This window comes from Papio anubis, chromosome 3 (assembly GCF_008728515.1).
Source record: "Papio anubis isolate 15944 chromosome 3, Panubis1.0, whole genome shotgun sequence".
Classification (NCBI taxonomy): domain Eukaryota; kingdom Metazoa; phylum Chordata; class Mammalia; order Primates; family Cercopithecidae; genus Papio; species Papio anubis.
In genome coordinates this window covers 67,764,604-67,787,329 of record NC_044978.1, presented here as the reverse complement: position 1 = coordinate 67,787,329, position 22,726 = coordinate 67,764,604, and the positions used below count along the sequence as shown (strand labels likewise).

The following is a 22,726-nucleotide window of genomic DNA, read 5'->3' as shown; positions in this document are numbered from 1 at the left end:
AATGCATTTCTTACTGGGTCTTGGTCAAAACCTTTTGAAAGCCTCTGTTCTAGTCTGTGCTAACCTCTAACAATTTCGCTGTTTTCAGCCAAGGTTACAGTACAACTAATAAAAGCAGCAGACAGAAGTAAAGGTGAAGATCAAAACAGAACAAATTTATAGCAAATGTATTAGGCTAGAGAACACTTTAATGTTATTATCTTAAAAGCAATCTTTAGACTGATAAAAGCTATGGTATTTAACTGTCATGGCTATAATGGCATTAGCTGTAACTTTTGAATCTCAGTGGGAATGGTAGGGGAATAACTGTATTGCACAACTAGTAACTTACCTTTTCTGATATTTCTCCAAGAGAGGCTGTTCATTAAATTACTTTAAATAGATATCTGGTGTGATTACAAACAACATGGTTCAAATTAAAAAGTAATGTTGATAAAACTGTCACACATTATTGAGAAAAGCAATGAAAAAAAAAAACAGCACTAGAATAGGTTCCAAATTATCACTCAAAAAATAATAAAAATATGTTATATACATGAAAAAATAGGAAAATCTATTAAGGGCATAGGATTATGGAATATCTTTAATAAGTGTCTGAATATTTATACTGAGTACACATTACTTTTACATTCAGAAAAAGAAATAAGGATATATTTGCAATATTCTTCAAAAAAGAAAGCAAAAAGTGAAGGCTCTCCATCTCAAGAATTCCTGGGACCCAGGTTTTCCAGAGTCAAGCAAATCCTGCCTTTGAGCGTTACAACTGGACCAGGGTGACGAGGCCTCTTCCCCTGAAGGCATGTCAGATATCCAAATATTAGGTTCAAAAACAATTTCACAGGCCAGGCCCAGTGGCTCATGCCTATAATTCTGGCACTTTGCAGGGCCAAGGCAGGAGGATCACTTGAGATCAGGAGTTTGAGACCAGTCAGGCCAACATGGTGAAACCCTATCTCCACAAAAAGCATAGAAATTAGCCGGGTGTGGTGGCACGCGCATGTAGTCCCAGCTTCTTGGGAGGCTGAGGCAGGAGAATCGCTTGAACCCAGGAGGTGGAGGTTGCAGTGAGCTGAGATCCCACCACTGTACTCCATCCTGGAGTACAGAGTGAGACTCCAGCATTAAAAAAAAAAAAAGAAAAAAATTCACAAGTGGCTTTCCTAAATTTTAATAAATTTACTTTTTCATTATAAAAGCAGTAAAGCAACATTTTTTTTTTTGGAGACGGAGTTTCTCTCTGTCACCCAGGCTGGAGTGCAGTGGCCTGATCTTGGCTCACTGCAAGCTCTGCCCCCAGGTTCACGCCATTCTCCTGCCTCCCAAGTAGCTGGGACTACAGGCGCCCGCCACCACGCCCAGCTAATTTTTGTGTTTTTAGTAGAGACGGGGTTTCACCGTGTTAGCCAGGATGGTCTCGATCTCCTGACCTTGTGATCCACCCACCTCGGCCTCCCAAAGTGCTGGGATTACAGGCGTGAGCCACTGTGCCTGGCTCTAAAGCAACATTTTTAAAGTCTGGAAAATAGATGCAGGAATTCCAAATCTCACTGTTTAATACAACTATTCTCATTTTATATATTCCCTTACAGCATTTTTTTTTTTTTTTTTTTTGTGACGGAGTCTTGCTCTGTCCCCCTGGCTGAAGTGCAGTGGCGCGATCTCGGCTCACTGCAAGCTCCGCCTCCCGGGATCATGCCATTCTCCTGCCTCAGCCTCCCGAGTAGCTGGGACTACAGGCACCCGCCACCACGCCCGGCTAATTTTTTTTGTATTTTTAGTAGAGACGGGGTTTCACTGTGTTAGCCAGGATGGTCTCGATCTCCTGACCTTGTGATCCGCCCACCTCGGCCTCCCAAAGTGCTGGGATTACAGGCGTGAGCCACCGCGCCCGGCCCTTACAGCATTTCTTTATGTGTATTTTGCATGGTTACCACCATGGTAAATACAAAATTTTATGGTCAGATTTATTTTTCATATAATATTACTACATTGTTCTTTTTGCTACATAGACTTCATATATTTTATTTTTAAATGGCTGTGTATTATTGCATTAAGTAAAATCATGATTTAATTCATCATTCCTCAATTACTGGAATGAATTTCTTAAATATTTATTGAATATTTCTACAATGCCCACAACCTAGATATAGATGATATCTCTATCGACACTTACATAGATAAGTACAGAGAGTACACAAAGACTTTATAAAGACCATCTCCTTTCATTTTTTTAAATGAAAATGTCTTTAAAACATATTTCCAGCACTGGACTAGATATTTTCGCATATTTTCTTTCATCTTATCCTTAAACTAACCCTGCAGCATCAGGCTAACAATCCCTATTATAAGAATAAAATAGGCCGGGCGCGGTGGCTCAAGCCTGTAATCCCAGCACTTTGGGAGGCCGAGACGGGCGGATCACGAGGTCACAAGATCAAGACCATCCTAGCTAACATGGTGAAACCCCGTCTCTATTAAGAAATACAAAAAACTAGCCGGGCGAGGTGGCGGGCGCCTGTAGTCCCAGGTACTCGGGAGGCTGAGGCAGGAGAATGGCGTGAACCCGGGAGGCGGAGCTTGCAGTGAGCTGAGATCTGGCCACTGCACTCCAGCCTGGGCGACAGAGCAAGACTCCGTCTCAAAAAAAAAAAAAAAAAAAAGAATAAAATAAAATACAATAAGGAAGACAGAGGAAGTGTATAGTTAATATTTAAGTAGCTAAATCTCAACCCAAATCTGACACCAAAATCTTAGGACAAGATGTCTTTCTAAAATATACTTTTCAAATCTCTTTTTATTAGAAATAGAGGATAACTTAACCCTGTACTACTAAGACATTTTAGAATCTAAGCATAAAGACTTTGATGTTCTGTTTGGCCAGTATGGTATTTTATAAATTTGTGAACAAAAGCATCTAACAGTAAAGCACATACCATGCAGCTAGCCACAGTCCTTACCCCTCACCTCATGCACATGTGGGCATGTACACACGCACACACATACGAACACACACAAATACACACAAACACAACCACACACAACATACAACCACACATGCACATCGTACAAACACACATGTATAGACACTCAACCACATACACACAAATACACACAGTGTTATAGTACCTTTATGCTATGAACCTGGCCTTTGAAGGCATCTGAGTTCGTGTCCCCTTTGTTAGAATTTTAACCAAAGAGAGGAGACACCTGTTAAGAAACTGGGAAACTGGCCAGGCATGGTGGCTCACGCCTGTAATCCCAGCACTTTAGGAGGCCGAGGCGGGCGGATCACGAGATCAGGAGATCGAGACCATCCTGGCTAACACAGTGAAACCCTATCTCTACTAAAAACACAAGAATTATCTGGGCGTGGTGGCGGGTGCCTGTAGTCCCAGCTACTCGGGAGGCTGAGGCAGGAGAATCGCTTGAACCCAGGAGGCGCAGCTTGCAGTGAGCCGAGATCCCACCACTGCACTCCAGCGTGGGCGACAGAGAGAGACTCTGTCTCAAAACAAAAACAAAAACAAAAAAAACTGGGAAGCAGCTGAAGTAAATCTATAATCCTCAGAAAATTAATAAATTTGGGAGATAATGCTGTTCATAGCAGTAGACAGGTGATTACTGGGATTATTAAATTAAACCAATACATTTACACTGAGATACGCAAAATTCATATTTTTATTTGTTCTGCTTTGAAGATTATGCCTGTTATGATATTGCCCCAGACAAAAAACTGGCAGGATAACAACATGGTCATGAAATCAATAATTCATATTTGTGAAGACAATTTTAACTTTTTAAGTACTTTTACATCTGTAGTACAAGGCTCAGGAACAAAAATAAGAGCAATTAAAATGATGTATAAGAACAACTAAAACTGAAATGGCCACATAACCAAACCATATAGTCTTTAAGAGCTCATACTGAAACATCAAAGGAAAAACATTTTTAAAGAAGATTTGATTATATTGCATTTCCGGAAACCTCGTCCAGTTATTGTCTAATCCTAAATAATTTCACTGATGTTTAATTCTTTGTTTACCTAGATGATGTCAAAAGGGTTTCCTCCCTTGAGGGACTGATAAATTTCCCAAACACTTAAGGACCTGGAGACGGCCCCAAGTTGCCTCATGTTCTAATTATGTTTACCTTGCAATATTTGGAACTCAGTAAATATTCTAAGAAAACCATTTTAGGACATTAAAATCTGATTTTAGACAATTCTTATCCATTTTTTATGGTTTTGTAATTATTACAGATAATTATGAGTGAACCATTTTTTAAAACCTTGTATTTCCTTTATGCCCTGTGTAAAAATAAGCACTGTGATCATCTAATATTAGCACAGATTCATATCTAATTGGCATCCATGTTGATTGGATTATAAATTCATCTTTTTCAAATCTTGATTTAGAAGCACTCAGAAACATCAATTCATAATAGCATGCAGGAGAAATAACTATATTGAGTAATGTGGGCATTTGTCACCTGAGAAATTAGAAGTAAACAAATTGCATCCACATTAAAGTATACATACATAGGTGGACATGAGAAGTACTCATCTTATATTAATCTTATATGTGCTCTGTATGCACATGCCTTCAGATGCCAGATAACAAAAATCCTGCTTTCTGCTTGTTCTAAAGCAATCTTCTGCATGCCAGAATAGCTCACCAAATTGAGTCTAGGAAGTGATTGGATTCTGTATTAGTTTGTTTGGGCTGACATAAAGTACTAAAGACTGGGTGGCTTAAAGAACAGAAATTTGGTCGGGCGCGGTGGCTCAAGCCTGTAATCCCAGCACTTTGGGAGGCCGAGACGGGCGAATCACGAGGTCAGGAGATCAAGACCATCCTGGCTAACACGGTGAAACCCCGTCTCTACTAAAAAAAAAATACAAAAAACTAGCCGGGCGAGGTGGCAGGAGCCTGTAGTCCCAGCTACTCGGAAGGCTGAGGCAGGAGAATGGCGTAAACTCGGGCGGCGGAGCTTGCAGTGAGCTGAGATCCGGCCACTGCACTCCAGCTTGGGCGACAGAGCGAGACTCCGTCTCAAAAAAAAAAAAAAAAAGAACAGAAATTTATTTTCTCACAGTTCTGGAAGCCAGAAGTCTGAGATCAAAGTGTCAGCAGGGTTAATTTCTTCTGAGGTCTCTCTCCTTGGCTTGCAGATGGCCATTGTGATGGTTATTATTATGTGTCAACTTGACTGGGTCACAGGATGCCCAGATAAACATTATTTCTGGGTGTGTCTGAGAGTGCTTTCAGAAAAGATTAGCACTTGAATTGGTGTACTGAGTAATGCAGATGGCCCTCCTGATGCAGTTGGGTACCATCTCATCCACTGAGGGTCTGAATAGAACAAAAGGTAAAGGAGGGAGGAATTCGACCCATTTGTTTCTGAACTGGGATATTTTCTCTCATCTCCTGTTCTCAGACTAGGATTTGCACTATCTGTCCCCTGGTTTTCAATCCTTGGGGCTTGAACTAAATTATACCCCTGGTTTCCATGTGTCTCCAGCTTGTAGACAGTAGATCATGGGACTCAGCCTCCATAATCATGTAAACCAATTCCTCATAATAAACCTCCTTCATATATATTTATATATATAAAAAGGATGCGTGGATGTGTGAATAGATGTTATGTATTGTAATGTACATATGTATATATTTATATATATATGCATACATATATACGGTATACACATACATCTATATATATGTATATATACACATGCATAGTTTTCTTTGGAGAATGCTAGAACAGCCATCATCTTCCTCTATCTACACGGCATGTCTATGTTTTAATCGCCTCTTTTTTTGGATAAAAGTCATATTGAATTAGGATCCAGCCTAATGACTTCATTTAACCTTAATTACCTCTTTAAAGGACCTAGCTCCAAATACATTTTGAGATACTAGAAGACAGGACTTCAGGACTTCAGACTGGGCACAATGGTTCACACTTGTAAACCCAGCGCTTTGTGAGGCTGAGGTAGGAGGATCACTTGAGCTCAGGAGTTTGAGACCAGCCTGGGCAAATAAAGACCTTATCTGTCTTGTTCCTACTGCCTCCTCAGCATCTAAAACTGTCTACAGCAAAATATATGCTTAATAAATATGATTAGATGTTAAATATCTGAAACCCCATCTCTACAAAAAATATAAAAATTAGCGAGGCGTGGTGGCACATGCCTGTAGTCCCAGCTACTCGGGAGGCTGAGGTGGGAGGATGGCTTGAGCCTGGGAGGCAGAGCTTGCTGTGAGCCAAGATAACGCCACTGCACTCCAGCCTGGGCAATAGAGCCAGACTTTGTCTCAAACAATGAGAAAAAGAATAAGTTAGGACTTCAACATATGAATTTTGGAGAAATACAGCTTAGCCCATACAATATTCTTATTTCTATATTTCATAACAGTGAAGCAAGTAACTATTACCTTCGCAGAGTTGGGTTGCCTCGTTTAAAGAAAAGAAAGAAAAAGAAAAATGAAATTAGAAGATATCTAGCTTTTTAAACTATATTCTTCACCAACTCAGCCAGACAAAGGCAGTTTGGTCCATAAAGAGATGATTTCCATCCTAAGTAACAGTGAAAGGACTCCTTTGCCAGCCAGTTTGGTCCCCTCCTGCAAAGCTGTACGCACATCCTGGTGCATAATGAGAACAAAGAAAAACAGAAACAAAAGCAGGGTGACTGAATGACTCTCCTCTTCCATTCATGATCATGTCTGTTGTCACCACTAATCCTCAAAAGCCAAAATTAGACATTAGGATGGTGGTCCTCAAACAACTAGGACAAGTTCACGTCACACTATCTAGGAAGCATTTTTTTGTATGTTCTCAACCTCAAACATATCAGAATATGCGAGTGAAGAAGTGAAGCAGGTAAGATTAAATTCAACTGTATACAACATAAAAGTGAAAATATGGGTGACTTTACACAGAAGAAGTTTGGAGAAAAGTGGTCTTGAGTAGGTATGGTTGCTCCATGGTCATCAGAGATCCAGCTCTTTCCTACTCTCTGGCTGCCATTCTCAGCACAGGCTTCCATTGTCACGACAGACTAATGTCCAAGGGGGCTTCTGGAGCTGGGGCCATTGAGACCCTGCAGGCAGCAGGGAAAAGGCAAGCAGAAATGGCAATAGGGGATGCCCTAGTACATCTGCCTCTTCAGGAGTCTTCTTGGAGATCCTGTCTGGTAGCTTTAGCTTTTAAGTCATCAGCAAGGGAGTCTAGGAGAAGTAATGTCTCAGACACACCATTCTGAATAAAATTAGTTTGGTTCCATAAAGGCCTAGGGATACGTGTGTTGTACGAGCTTACTGAGGGATCCTAATATTAATACATTCTTGAGAACCACTGTAAAAGAAACAATTTCTTGGATAAGTTTCTTGAGTAGGCCATCCCAAAGAAATTAATTGAAGGACACATTTGTCATTTGACTCCCAGCATCCATTCTGCCTGTTCTCAACAACAACCCAGATTTTCATTTGGGCATCAAGCCCTTGCCTACTCTCAGTCTATATGGTCCAGGTGCAGGCCCATCTTTAGCCCTAGGGATCAGGCAAATGATCCCAGCCTAAACCTCATTAGCATGTATCCTGTTGGCCAAGTAATTGGTTCAAAGGTAGGCATATGACCTAAGCCTATTCAATCAGAATGTGTCTCAAGACTTTTACTAGAATGTAAACTCAACAAAAATAAGGACCTTACCTGTCTCATTTCCACTGCTTCCTCAGCATCTAAAACTGTCTGGAATAAAGTACATGCTTAATAAATATGATTGGATATTAAATATCTGAAAATGGAGCTCAGAGATTAGAGAAAAACTAGATTTTGATAACATTGTTTGAATCTCTGTCTCTATGTACCTCAACTAAATCTACCCTTGGTTCTTTCAGTTACTAAATCCATCAATTTTCTTTATTTGCTTACAGCATCTTGAGTTTGAGTTTCTCTTACTTGCACCCAAAAGGTAACAGGGAAGTAGGCAGGACCAGTAGACTAAGTAATTTATAGATTCAATACTATTCCCATTAAACTACCATTGACATTCTTCACCGAATTAGAAAAAACTACTTTAAATTTCATACGGAACCAAAAAAGAGCCTATATAGCCAAGACAATCCTAAGCAAAAACAACAGAGCTGGAGGCATCATGCTACCTGACTTCAAACTATATTAGAAGGCTACAGTGACCAACACAGCATGGTACTAGTACCAAAACAGATATATAGACCAATGGAAGGGAACAGGCCTCAGAAATAATACCACATATCTACAACCATCTGATCTTCAACAAACCTGACAAAAATAAGCAATGGGGAAAGGATTCCCTATCTAATAAATGGTGCTGGCAAAACTAGCTAGCCATGTGCAGAAAACTGAAACTGAATCCCTTCCTTACACCTTATACAAAACCCTAGAAGAAAACCTAGGCAATACCATTCAGGATGTAGGCATGGGCAATGACTTCCTGACAAAAACGCCAAAAGCAATTGCAACAAAAGCCAAAATGGACAAATGGGATCTGATTAAACTAAAGGGCTTCTGCACAGCAAAAGAAACTATCATCAGAGTGAACAGGCAACCTACAGAATGGGAGAAACTTTTTGCAATATACCCATCTGACAAAGGTCTAATATCCATAATCTGTAAGGAACTTAAACAAATTCACTAGAAAAAAACAAACAACTCCATCAAAAAGCAGGCAAAGGATATGAAAAGACACTTCTCAAAAGAAGACATTTATGCAGCCAACAAACATGAAAAAAAGCTCAATATCACTGATCATTGGAGAAATGCAAATCAAAACCACAATGATATACCATCTGACCAGTCAGAATGGCAATTATTAAAGAGTCAAGAAACAACAGATCCTGGTGAGGTTGTGGAGAAATAGGAACGTTTTTACACTGTTGGTGGGAATGTAAATTAGTTCAACCATTGTGGAAGACAGTGTGGCAATTCCTCAAGGATCTAGAACCAGAATTACCATTTGACTGAGTAACCCCATTACTGGGTATATACACAAAGGAATGTAAATCATTCTACTATAAGGACACATGCATACATATGTTTGTTGCAGTACTATTTACAATAGCAAAGACATGGAACCAACCCAAACACCCATCAGTGATAGACTGGATAAACAAAATGTGGCACATATACACCAAGGAATACCATGCAACCATAAAAAGTAATGATCTCATGTCCTTTGCAGGAATATGGATGAAGCTGGAAGCCATCATAGTCAGCAAACTAACACAGCAACAAAAAACCAAACACCACACGTTCTCACTCATAAGTGGGAGTTGAACAATGAGAACACATGGACACAGGGAGGGGAACAACATACAATGGGTCCAGTCGGAGGTGGGGGATGAGGGGAGGGAGAGCATAAGGACAAATAGCTAATGCACACAGGGCTTCAAACCTAGGTGATGGGTTGATAGGTGCAGCAGACCACCATGGCACATGTATACCTATGTAACAAACCTACATGTTCTGAACTTGTATCCCCGAACTTAAAGTAAAATTTTAAAAAAGAAAAAAAAATCAGTGAGTCTTTTCAACAAATGGTACTGGAATAATTGGACATCTACATGCAAAAACACACAAAAATTAATTTAAAATGGGCCACAGCAATGCAAATGTACAATGCAAAACTATACAATTATACAACCCCTGGAAGATAACTTAGGGAAAAAATCTAGGTGACCTTGGGTTTGGTGATGACTTTTATATACAACATCAAAATCATGATTTATGAGAGAATAAATTGTTAAGTTGAACTTCCTTAAAATTAAAAACTTTTTCTCCACAAAAGCCACCGTTAAGAGAATAAAAAGACAAACCACAGACAGAGATAATATTTGCAAAATACCTATCTGATAAAGAACTGATATCCAAGATATACAAAGAACTCTTAAAACTCACAATAAGAAGAAAACAACCACCCAACTATACAATGGGCAAAAGGTCTAAAGAGACATCTCAACAAAAAAGATATACGGATGACAAATAAGCATATGAAAAGATGTTCAACATGATACATCATTAGAGAAATGCAAATTAAAACAACAAGAAACCACTAGACACATATTAGAATGACTAAAATCCAAAACACTGATAACATCAGATGCTGATGAGGATGTAGAGCAACCAGAGCTCATTCATTGCTAGTGGAAATGCAAAATGGTAAGCCACTTTAGAAGACAGTTTGGCAGTTTCTTACAAACTAAGCATAGTCCTACCATACAATCCAGCAATCATATTCCTTGGTATTTACTCAAATGAGTTGAAAACTTAACATCTACACAAAAACCTGCATGAGAAAGTTTATAGCAACTTTATTTGTAATTGCCAAAACTTGAAAGCAACCAAGATATCCTTTAATAGGCGAATGGATAAACAAATTTGGATACATCTGTGCAATGGACTATTACTTAGAGATAAAAAGAAATGAGCTATCAAGCCACAAAAACACATGGAGGAAACTTAAATGCGTATCGCTAATTGAGAGAAGCCAATCTGAATGGCTGCCTTACTGTATGATTCCAATTATATGACATTCTGAAAATGGCAAAACTGTGGACACAGGAAAAAAAAAAAATCAATGGTTGCCAGGAGTTTGGAGGCAGGGAGAGACAAATAGGTAGAGCACAGGTGATTTTTAGGGCAGTGAAACGATTTTGTGTGATACAGAAATGGCGGATGCATGTCATGGTACATTTGCTAAAACCCATAGAACATACACCAAGAGTGAACGTTAATGTAAACTGTAAACTTTAGTTAATAGACAGGACTGAATATTAATGTAAACTCTGTAAACTTTAGTTAATAATGTATTAACATTGGTAATCAATTGTAACAAATGTAACATGCTAATAAAAGATTTCAATAAGAATAGGAGAAACGGAGTGTGGGGTTGGGGAGTGTGGGGTTGGTATGTGGGAACGCTCTACTTTCAACTCAATTATTCTGTAACCTGAAAACTGCCCCTCAATTATGAAATCTATTAAAGAACAAATCAATAAAAATAAATAAAAATTTAAAATAATCAATGAGAATAAATTTTGAAGCAATATTCCCTCTATTTCTATATATGTTTCAAGTTTCTATAACAAATTTGTACAAAATGTATATACCTAGATAGTCCACAGGTAGGAGTTTACCCTATAGATATATGCACATATCAATCAAAGATTTACGTGAAAGGATTATGTACTATTGTCAGTAATAGCAAAAGTCAGGAAACAACTAAATACCTATTAACAAATAATTAAATAAATTATGCTTTTTTTACACATGAAATACTACAGAGCAGTTAAAAAGGGACAGCTGGCCAGGCGCGGTGGCTCATGCCTGTAATCCCAGCACTTTAGGAGGCCGAGGCGGGTGGATCACCTGAGGTTGGGAGTTCAAGACCAGCCTGACCAACATGGTGAAACCCCATCTCTACTAAAAATACAAAATTAGCGGGGCGTGGTGGTGCATGCATGTAATCTCAGCTACCTAGGAGGCTGAGGCAGGAGAATCACTAGAACTCAGGAGGTGGAGGTTGCAGTGAGCCGAGAGCACACCAATGCACTCCAGCCTGGGCAACAAGAGTGAAACTCGGACTCAAAAACAAAAACAAAAAAACAAACAGGACAACTATATGTGTAGAATGCAAGTAAGCTCCACGATAGGGAAGGTATTGTTGCTTTGTTATTGTTCACTAATACAGCCTAAATAGCCAGTGTGTCTGGCACCTGGTAGATCCTCAATAAGTATCTGTTGAATAAATGAATAGAGAAAATGGTTAAATTTGTTTAAAAGCAAAGTAAAAACAATGTGCATATAGTTTGCTTATCTTGATAGGCTGAAACATGAGGGCATCCCTCTTGACCAAGAGCTACCCCAGATGTAGACTGTGATTTTCCATGGAGTTGGGAGCAGAAATAAAGGAAGCACAGTGTTGGGTGGGGATTTTAAAAATGAATCTGAACCCTTTTCAACAAAATTACTCAATCCTCTTAGTGTGTAGACTCAGCCTTAGAGTGGATGATTACAAAAGTTCAAACGCATAATATTTTATGGTGAATACCAAGACTTACAATAAAACTTACAGTAATCAAGACACTGTGGGAATGACATAAGGATGGCCCTATAGAACAGAACAGAGAAACCAGAAAGAGATCCACACTTACGTGGTTATTTTTAACAAAGATATCAAAGTAATCCAATGGGAAAAATCTCTCCAACAAATAAAAAAGCAAAAACAGAAACATTGTTTATATATGGGGAGAAAAATAACCTCAATCTTCACCTCATACCATACACAAAAATTATTTATTTATTTTTGAGATGGAGTCTCACTCTGTTGCCCAGACTGGAGCGCAGTGGCATGATCTCAACTCACTGCAACCTCAACTTCTTGGGTTCAAGTGATTCTCCCACCTCAGCCACCCAAGTAGCTGGGATTACAGGCACCCACCACCATACCCGGCTAATTTTTGTATTTTTAGTAGAAACAGGGTTTCGCCATGTTGGCCAGGCTGGTCTTGAACTCCTGACCTTAGGTGATCCACCAGCTTCAGCCTCCCAAAATGCTGGGATTACAGGCATGAGCCACAGCGCCTGGCCAAAAATTAATTTAATATGGAAAATAGACCTAGTAAAAGTTAAAACTATAGTTTCTAGCTTAGAAGAAAACACAGGAGAATATTTTTGGTGACAGGGTATAGGTAAGTCTCTTAGGACAGAGAAAGCAATCAACATAAAAGAAAAAAGTAGATAAATTAAACTTTAAAATTTAAAATATATCTTTTGAAGACACTGTTAAGAAAATGAATAGGCTAGCCACAAAGTGGGAGAACATATTTGCAAAGCATATATATTTGATAAAGGAGTAGTGTCCAGAAGATATTAAGAATTCCTATAACTCAATAACAAAAGACAAACAACCCAAAACAGGGCACTCGTAGAGAAATAAGGTCCAAGTGATGCTTAGTGTGATGAAACAACCAGATACATAAGAACTAATCCAGTAATATTATACAACCTTCATACTTTATCCAATGGAAGAATCATTTAATATTTCAAGAAGATAACATTAATTGGCATATAAATTTGCCCATTAAAAAGTAAATTTAACATAAAAATAAATATTTCTATCTATGAATCTCATTCTAATTGACCATTAACAAAGTTCGGTAATAATAACTCACCAATAAAAAGCCACATGAAAAACTGTGTTACATATAGTTTATTTTTATTTCATAGCCTTTTAAAAAATATAAGCCACCTAATATTTTGAAAAACATACACAGAATAATCATTTAGCTGCCACAATATTACAAAAATAAAATGACACAGAATAAACTGCACAAGAGAACAAAATAATCTCTGCTGAGTCACTCTGACTGGGAACACATGATAGTCACTAGGAAGGTGAAGTGGAGCCGTACTGCCATTTCTTCAAGATCAGTTATCACTCAAATCAATCACAGGTACTCCCAGGAGACCATTCCATTCACTACACAGGAATATGTGCAATATATAGATGTCAAGTTAACATCTTGAATTTAATTCCAAATACCATTCTTTCTTTTCCTCTGGGAGACAAGTTCAATGGCAAGCTAGAATAGTGAAGACCATGGGACATCAAGCCCATGACTGACCCACACCTCTCCCAGCTGGTTCTACAACGCAAGAAAGAGAATAAAGTATACTGTGCTATCTAACACAAAAGCTAGTAGCCCCATTTGGCTATTTAAATTTAAATTAATTACAATTAAACAAAATTTAAATTTTCCTTCCTCAGTCACACTAGCCACATTTCAAGTGTTCACTAGCCCCATGTGTCTAAATGGTTAGCATATTGGACACTGCAGATATAGAACATTTCTGTCATCACAGAAAGTTCTTTTAGACAGCCCTGGATGTGGGAAGTGTTTCTTCTTTGCTTAGCTAGGATGTAGGCTGCTTATAGAAGCAGCTTTGAGAGGCAATTCTTCTCCCAGGATATTCCTAGACTGGTGGTGGAGTCACAGAAAGGAGTAAGGTAGCCTTTCTTTGCATAGATTCCCCCTCCTCCATGCATGAAAGCAACGGTCTTTTTATAGGAATCAAATACACAAACCCAGACTCCACCAAAATATAACTGACAGGATAATTAGAGAGGAGAGAAATGATGCAGATGAGGGAGCAGCGTGGTAGAACATTCTTTATCCTACACCAACCCTCCATAAAGAGGTTATGGCCACCAAGGAAGTGCGCAGGTACCCAGGGCCCTCTAGAAAATCCTGATGTGGGACAAGGATATTGGCTAAGAGAGGTCAGTCCTGTCAAGAGTTTTGTGAGAACACCTGACATGCCTTCACTCTGCTCACTCTGTCAGAGGGGAGCAGTGCTGCTTGGAGCTTTGACAGTTGTGAAGGAACTAGAGTTTTGATCTTTTTGAACTTTATACTCCTCTGCAACTGTATTTTGTAGCCAGGGCATAAAATGTTAGTTGTCCTCCCAAGATCCACCACCATCTTCTTCCTCATCAAGAGAAAATGGATTTTTGTCAAAGGCAGTTATATATCCAGCTACGAAAACTACATTTCTCAGACAATCTTGCCGATAGCAGTAGCCAATGACACAGTTCTGGCCAATGAGATGAAGGCAAAAGTTATTGGCCTGCTGAGGAAGCTCTTAAAAAGGAAGTGGATTCGAACTGGCATGCCCCGTTTCCTCTGTGGGCTTCCTCCTCCTTCTTGTGGGCAGCTGCAGGGACCATCTTGGAACCTGGAGGAAAAAGCCAAAGGAACCTCAGCAGCCACCCTAATTAAGCCTGACACCCGTGAGCTGCTGAACCAACACCAGCAGCTGCCTGCCTCTAACCTCCTTGTTCTATGAGAAAAGAACAAACCCTCTAATTTGTTTAAGCCGCTCTTCAGTCCAAAACTTCCTATTCCATTATTAAGATAAAAATTCATCTTGATTCCCAATAGGAAAGTGTGATTTTCATCTGAAAGGAAAAGACATCTTGCTTGAAGAATCTGTACCTATTCAATAAATTCAAGTAACTTCAGAGTCATACTAACAAAACAAAAGTCACAGATAAAGGTTTTAGCTCAAACCCACCCATGTCTTCAGGATCTGTCTATACAGACCATGAATGGCAGAAATGTTTGGGTTCATTATACAAAGTGGCTACTATTAAGGAAAATAAGAAGGTTTTTTTTTAACCTTAATCCATCAGAAAGCTTTTCCTGCATGCTTATTAGGTTCTGATTACTGGGTCTAAATGCCCTTCTGATAATCCAGCTTTCTGTATGGAAAGATGCTCATGAGTCAGATACTTAATCAGATCATTATTAACCCATAACATTATTTATTTTGTGTAGACAAAATAAAAAGTGGAGGACTGAGAAATGTATTTCACTGATTCAAACAAACAAAAAAAAACTACATCAAAGATTTACAACTCAATTCTTAACCTTCCCTTGTATGTGACACAGACACCTGACAGTGACATTCTAATGATCCTAGAGTTTTAATTGTGGATTTAGCTTAAATATGCACAAATATCTCGGAGTAGCTGCTAAAATTAAAAACAAAGTACAGCACTGTGTAGATACCTTATATATTACATTAGTATCTTTAGTATTCTACCAGTCTCTAGATTAGTAAGTGTGACTTAGAAAAAAACAAACATTTCCCACTATTCTAAATGGTTTAACCATTTACAAACTTTAAAATTTTGGTCATTTAAAATTTAACTCCATTGCACTGATTTTGAAACTATAGACAAAATTGGAAATATAGAATGTCAAACTAAAAATAGAGTATTTCATATTTTTTACTCACCTAGTTCCAAGTTTCCACCCCTGCAAGCGAACCAAAAACAAATCCTGGCACCTTGCCATTCCCAGAAAAGCCAGTGCATGGCACACTCTGGGTAAATTTTCTCTCTTATTCTGTAGAATCACACCAGATGGCATCAGTTCTGCATCTACAGCTGTGCCCTAAAATTGAAGTTCAGACATAGGAATCTACTTTATTAGACATTTTAGATTTTGCAGGTGTGAGTGTGATGTCATTCTCATTCAACTTAAAATGGTTATCTTGCCAAGTAGAACTGCAGATCCATTGCACTTACAAGTTTGGAAACTAATGCAACAACCAAGCTTGTCTTGATAAGATCTGAAGCCATTTTAAACACCTGAAATTTAGAAACAATGATGAAATAATAATATTTGAAATAAAATACAAATATTACATAATAGAATTATGGCTCATTTCCTTATAATGTAAGAAATTCAAGTCACCTTCTAGCATTGCTGAAGAATCACTAAAAACCTTTTTATTGAAAATAAAACATAGGAATCTTCTATAATGAAGTTACATTTATATAATAAGCAGTTATTTTAAATATTCTTGACTTTTCAAGTGCTTTAATGTCTGTCTCATACTTACACAGTCTTTAAAAATAGACTTGGCCGATAGCGACTGTCAGAACAGGGGGTGGTCAAGGGATGGAGTAGCCAACATGTAGAAGCCTGAAACCTAGATCATTGTGGGTGTCAGAGTATTTGATCTAAGTCAAAAATGCATTAAGGTAGCCAAAAATGTGAGTTTGAAAGTAGTCCTAATTTGGGAGGTCGGTCTATGTCAGGTCTTGGAAAAATGATGATTGAATAATTAAATAAATAGCAAAAGACAGCTCATCTACAGGTGTCAAAGTTTCAAAAGCAGAGCCTCTAACAAAGCAAGGGCAGGGCAGGAGATCAACAGCAGCAAGATCTAAGAGCAAATGTGAGTTACCTTAATTCCCAGAGCTTAGAGTCAAGTTCCAAGCAGAGGTTGAGTAATAGGAATAAATATTCATTGTGGCCTGGATAAATGGGAACTTGGTCATTAATGAATTTGATTACAAGGAGGTAATAAAATGACCCTGGACACAAGATAGAAAGGCACCACTGCTTTCTTAGGAACATGAGTCAGTAGAACCAGCTGAGAGATTGGATTAATACTCAGATGGTAATAAACTAGTCACCCTGACTTTTCAATAGTCTCCTGTCTAGGAAGAATGATGGGCAGGTTAAACTCATGGATACCAGTGGTGGTGCTAGGAAGATTAAAGGATTGCAAACTCAAGAAGCCAAGCATGTGGTTAAAATAATTTCCATTCTGGTTATTCTAAAGTGTGAAATGATTGTTTTCAATCCTTACAAAAACTATCATTGCTAATTAATTACTCCCACACTCATCTTCAATGTCCGTATTAACCATACAACCCTTTAACTAAATGCCACTGCAGAGATATCAACCAATTAGAGAACTATTGTTCAAAGCACAATACAGAATCACTGCAGTTGATTCAGGGAATTCAAACTGGGAATTCAAATCAAGTCTTACCACAACTCTGATAAAGAGGTGAGAATTTGCTCATACCATAATAATTAAAGTAAACCACTTACTTATTAAGAACGGGCCTGTTTGGGGAGAGTGAAATAGAAAGTGGGAAATTATCTGATGTCTTGGGCCAAAATTATTCACCTGAGACTATTTTTCCTTTAAAGCATTAAAATAATTGTCTTACACTTCACTTTTATATTATCAACTTAGGCAAACTTTAGTATTTCATTTTTTTAGCCTCTCTATATGGTCTTTCTTTGTGTCTAAAATTAGTATTTTCGATACTATAGTTATGACTTAGCTTATCCCACACTGACATGACTAACCCAAATCCTCCCTTACTGAAGACAGAGTATCTGCATCACATATTTCATCCCATGAACCCCCGCACTGTTTTTCAAAAGAGCAGAATGATTATTAAAAGTGCAAACACTCCTGACATCTCAGTCAAATTTCCACAATCCTCTACTGAGACACTGATCCTCGAAATGAGTTAGGAGTCAGTTTGGCTTTGTAGTTCTGGTAGAAGCTCACCAGATTTGAGTGGGAGAGAGCCCTTTCCTTGTACCCATTTCCCCCATCCTGAACCTACATGTTTTTAGGCCCTGGATCTTTAGAAGTTTAGTCATAACTAAGGCCAACGTGAAACCATGTGCCATCCCAACCTACCATTTGCAGAAAGCTTCCATCTCCCGTTGTTCCAGCCTTCTTTTTGCAGGCCCAAACTGTCATTGCAGCTGTGGTCCTCTATGCACCAGTCAAGGGCAGCAGCTCGGCTCTAGAAAGAGAGACGACATAAATCTAGGGAAAAGCTTCCGAAGGATGAAGATATTTCCCAAACTAACATTACCGAGAGGGTACTTAGGGCATACTGGTACTCAAGTTTGCTCCTGCCCGCCCATCTTCTGCAAAAGTTCTAGTAATTTAAACTGAAACTACAGACCCGCCTCTCCGTCCTTTTTCCTGTTTCCCTACGCTATGCAAACAGTACCTCTTTTAGCTGGCTTTCCAGGCCATCACCCAAAAGGTCACGTACCGGCGAACCCTAAGGCATCTTTCAAATGACTCTCACTGTAACGTTCACCATCCGCTGTCCCAGATTCCAAACCTACCCTGCACTGCAATCCGCAGACACTAACTGTGGTTGGTGGCTAGAATATAAGTAAGGAACACCGGGAGGAAGGGATTCCTCCCTCCAAATGGGCGACTGAATCTTCCCTCCCCCACGCCCCACCCCAGCACCACCAGACGAACTCCATTTACCATCTCTCAAAGCGCAAAAATGTTTAAAGCAATTTTTAAAATACTTCAAGTGCGCTGTTTCCTCCTGCCACCTGTCCCAAAGCCCACACACTCTTTCTCAAAAATGTGGATATTCAGGTTAACCTTCGATTTTGTTCGAAAATAGCTAAACTGAATTACCCGAATAATTTACTTTTCCACTCCTTGGGTATAACTAAAATGTAGTTGAACCGAAAAGAGCTTGCTGTTGTCCAAAGTCACTCCGGCTCCAAGGGGCGAATTCTCTTTTCGCCATCTCTCCCAGCCCTGGAACAACTTGGGGTCCCTCCCGAAGAGCAAAGCGCCAGCCCAGACCCCATACACCCACCGTCCCTGGCACCCGAACGCTCTGCGAGCCCCGGGCCTCCCACAGGAGCGAAGACGCGGGTACCTGCGCCTCACGCCGGAACCGACCCGTCAGAGCCGCCGAGCCCCGCACCTGGAAACTGGGAGGCCACGAAGACGGAGAATTGAGGCGGAGACCCAGCCCAGGGCCCGCGCAGTTCGGTGCCCTCCCGCCAGTGCCCGCACTCGGGTCACACTGCTTGCTCTCGGGAGAAGCCCCAAGGCTCGCGGTGCACCGAGAGGCGCCCGGGCTGGAGAGCCCCGGCTGTGTTGGCCACGGAGTTCTTCAGTTGCTTGATGACCACGAAGAGCAGGAGGAAAAGTAAAAAGAGCAGGAAGAAGAAGAGCGCCAGGTAGAGCAGCAAGTTGAGTTCCCACTCCATGCTGGAGGCGCCGGCGCTCGCTTGCCGTGCGCGCTCGGCACGGGCTGCAACTGCAGGGCGAGCGCGCCGCCCGCACACCCACCTCCCCGCACTCCCGCCCCTCGCGAGGCCGTGCCGCTTTGGGCGCCGACTCCGGGGTCCGGGCTCTGCCTCCCCCGGCTCCGAGGAAACGCGCCAAGAAGCTGAGGAAATCCGGCGCCGACTCTCCCCGCTGGCACCAGAGCCTTCCGCTTCGCTGAGATCCTTTCAGGTGCTCTCGAGGACGCGAGCGACTTCCCTAGGAGCGAACTTCCGCGGGCAGGGACGCCAGAAGAGGTAACAGCTCAGTCTCCCAGGGGAGGTCGGGACTGGTGTTTTGCAAATGATTTAAAAGTTCCCCCCCAACATCCAGTAGGGTCCCTAGCCCCCTGTCTTCCGAATTCATTTCTTTCGTTATATCCCTCCGTTCCTGCTTTCCGAAAAGACAGGGGTTGCCATGGCCCAGAGGCCCAAAAGAATGAAAGGTGACAGTGAAGACGGGGTCTGAAAGGCTATGAGATGATTTCGTGCTATGAGATGTCTGAGTGAATTCCTGTTCGAGCTGTTTTGCTCTTCAGAGTAGCAGATGCATTCAATGTTGAATGTACTTTTCTATGGACAACAGGTCATTTGGAAAGGCATTAAGAATACAATGTATTTCGGTAGTTATATAGCACAAAGTTTTAAAATATTGGCCTCAAATTCAGTTTCTTTGGTGAAAGGAGGAAAACAAGTTTACTCAGTGTTTCTTGAGTCCCTAAAGCCTTTCTGTATCTAGTTGACGTGACCCGAAGCCCATATTGCGCAGCTTTGAAAGCTGTTCAGTGTATCTATTACTGCGCAACAAATTAAACCCAAATGTAGTGGCTTCAAACAACATAAACATTGATCATCGCTCACAGTTTCTGTGGGTCCGAAATGTAGGAGCACTGGCTGGGTGATTCTGGTGTGGGGTTACTCATAAGGCTCCGTTCAGATGTCAGCCAGGTCTGCCTTCAGCTGAATGCTTGTGTGGAGGTGGAGGATCCACTTCCAGGATGGTTCACTCGCTGGCTGCCAGGTAGGGCTGGTTGTTGGTGGGAGGCCTCAGTTCCCTTCCATAGGTGCTTCCAACACAGCTGCGGGCTTCCCCCAGAACAGGTGATGAAAGAAAACAAAGCAGAGGCTGCAGTGCTCTTTACCACTAGCTTCAGAAGTCATGTGCGGTCACTATCCTACTGGTCACACAGGTCAGCCCTATTCAGTGTAGGAGTCCAAGAACATGAACGCCAAGGAGTGAGGATCACTGGGGCCGGTCTTGGAGTCAGCTATGACAGCTGCTAATACAGCCAGTTATCATTGCCCATTTGTAGGCCTAACTTTATTTTATTCTTTGTTTATGAAGATGCGGAATTGCCTCCTGGACTGAATTCTGAGGATGAGGCCTGACAACATCCCTGACTGTAATAAGTGGCTGCTCCAGAGATGACAGGGGTTCAAAGAGACAGGATGGTATGAAAACAGTGTGTGAACTGTAAGTCTCATGGACCTGATTCTAGTGTCCGCTCTACCTGTCAGGGGTCACTTTTGCTTAATGACTCTCAGTCCCCTCCTCTGTGACATGCCTTGCTTATCTTTCCCTTGGATTTGTTGTGAGGCTCAAAAATGAGCAAATGTTAAATAAAAATGTGTTTTGCTATATAAACGTCAGATACTGTTATTATTCTTTTACCAAGGGCCCCCAATGCTACAAGCTACTGAACAAAATTTCCAGGCCCTAGGCCTCTCCACCAAGCATCTTAGTGCATAAACGAAAAGAATCTTTTTTTTCATTTTCTCTTTGTCTCTCTCTCAATAACATTATATTGATCCACTTCAAGGCAGTGGTATGCTGGAGCTGGCTCATAATGACTCACAGGAGCTGATTGTTAAATTTTGTAAACCAGTTATTAAATTCCAGCTGTTATTAAAAGTTAAATTATATAAAGCTACAATTATGTTAACAACAAAGGTAATTAATACTCAAAACTCATCACTTTCTAATTATTTTATTAGTTTGGTACAAAGGCAAAAACCACGTACTACATTTCACTGCTGTCTGTGCACTTGAGGTTAATTCCATGTGTTGTAGCTGTGTGGTGAAGATGCTGCATAGTGGTATGTTACTGCGCATCTCTTCCCAGCTGTGTTCAGTGCTGTCGTGTTGGTAGCTTGAAATTAGCTATGATGACTGGGTTTGCCTTGAGAAAATGGACAAATGCTACAAATCAGGACCAGGCAGGCAGTTGTTACATTAACCAGCACAACACTGCTCGTGGGGCTATTGAGAGAAATTTAAAGTCTTATACAAGTTTAGCAAAGATTTGTGATTTTTTTTTTTTTTGACCGCCCAGAATCCACACACCTCCACTCTAAGCACCACATGTTCCTACGGATGGAATTCTCCATTTTATGTAATCTTGGCAAGAAGACAGATCCCAGTGCCTACTTTCCCTTGCCACCTCCTGTTACGGAAACCAAGGGGATCAGATATATCTTTTACCCACTCCTGATACAGTGTGGGGAGGAGGGCAAGAAGAGCTATGCCAGAAACTTAGTCAAATATCCTTGTCTCCAGGACTCTGAACCTTGGGAGTTGACAGAACAGGAGGAATGTTCAGAAGTCAGATGCATCCCCGTTGCTCGGGCAATCTGAGCGCCAGAACAGTCCCAAGAGTGACCTAGGCATGGCTACTGCTGCCTGCCTCGACGGCATCCTCAACTCCTGGCCCAGACCGGGCCCTCCTGCTTTCTTTCCATTCCATAACCTTTCTCTGGCTTTCCAGGAAATCTTATTGCTGTGAGGCCAAGTGGTTAGTGCCAGTTTTCAAAGGAGAACGCTGACCAATTATGAAGGCATTGCTTAAGTACTTGGCACATGTGAAGCACTCTTAATTAACAAGGTGTTTGGTAGGAAAGGCGTGTGATTTGGCACATTGCCATCCAGATATCCAAGCTATCGAAGGATGAAAATTGAAGCATGGAGAGGTTAAGTGACCTGCTGAAGATCACACAGCTGGCAAGTGGCAGGAGAGGGATGTGAACCCAGGAAGTCTGGCTCCAGAGCCTGCACTCCCAACCCTCATGATTGTACTGCCTCACAGGGAAAAGTGTACTTTTGTGTGCATGACCATCAAATTAATCAACATATTTTTTTCTTTTGAGCGTCAGACTAAAAAGAAACACATTTCAAGAGACATATGTCTTCTGCATCTCAGCTCCTACTTTTGAAATCTTGAAGGTCAGAACTTCAAATGAGCCAGTGTTTGCCTGCAGAATGCTGTGGG

General features: G+C 40.6%; 1 protein-coding gene and 1 long non-coding RNA gene across 7 annotated transcripts; one reads left to right on the top strand and one right to left on the bottom strand.

Annotated features, from left to right (window-relative positions):
- Positions 1-13,241: 13,241 nt before the first annotated feature.
- On the bottom strand, positions 13,242-19,569 carry TMEM155 (transmembrane protein 155). Of its 6 annotated transcripts, none has more exons than XM_009207505.4 (5): positions 19,115-19,569; positions 18,064-18,172; positions 16,136-16,198; positions 15,844-16,001; positions 13,242-14,778 (listed from the first exon to the last, which is right to left on the bottom strand). In XM_009207505.4, the coding sequence occupies exons 2-5, from the start codon at positions 18,124-18,126 to the stop codon at positions 14,598-14,600; spliced, it is 465 nt and encodes a 154-aa protein (XP_009205769.1). In that variant the 5' UTR covers positions 18,127-18,172; positions 19,115-19,569; the 3' UTR covers positions 13,242-14,597. The 6 variants fall into 6 exon arrangements, with proteins under 6 accessions (XP_009205769.1, XP_009205768.1, XP_009205772.1 ...); XM_009207504.4 differs by having other exon boundaries at positions 19,067-19,513; XM_009207508.4 differs by lacking the exon at positions 19,115-19,569 and adding an exon at positions 18,817-18,995.
- Positions 19,570-19,611: 42 nt separating this feature from the next.
- Positions 19,612-21,105, top strand: LOC103884600. Its single transcript, XR_004182696.1, has 2 exons — positions 19,612-19,718; positions 20,806-21,105. It is a non-coding gene; the product is annotated as an uncharacterized LOC103884600 (long non-coding RNA).
- Positions 21,106-22,726: the final 1,621 nt, after the last annotated feature.

Excerpts from the sequence above, each read along its gene's own strand:
- TMEM155 (XM_009207505.4), bottom strand. The coding sequence starts at position 18,126 with ATGACAGTTTGGGCCTGCAAAAAGAAGGCTGGAACAACGGGAGATGGA. Across the intron at positions 16,199-18,063 it reads ATGGAAGCTTTCTGCAAATG|GTGTTTAAAATGGCTTCAGA; the intron begins GTAGGTTGGGAT and ends TCTAAATTTCAG. Across the intron at positions 14,779-15,843 it reads GGGTGGAAACTTGGAACTAG|GTTCCAAGATGGTCCCTGCA; the intron begins GTGAGTAAAAAA and ends TTTTTCCTCCAG.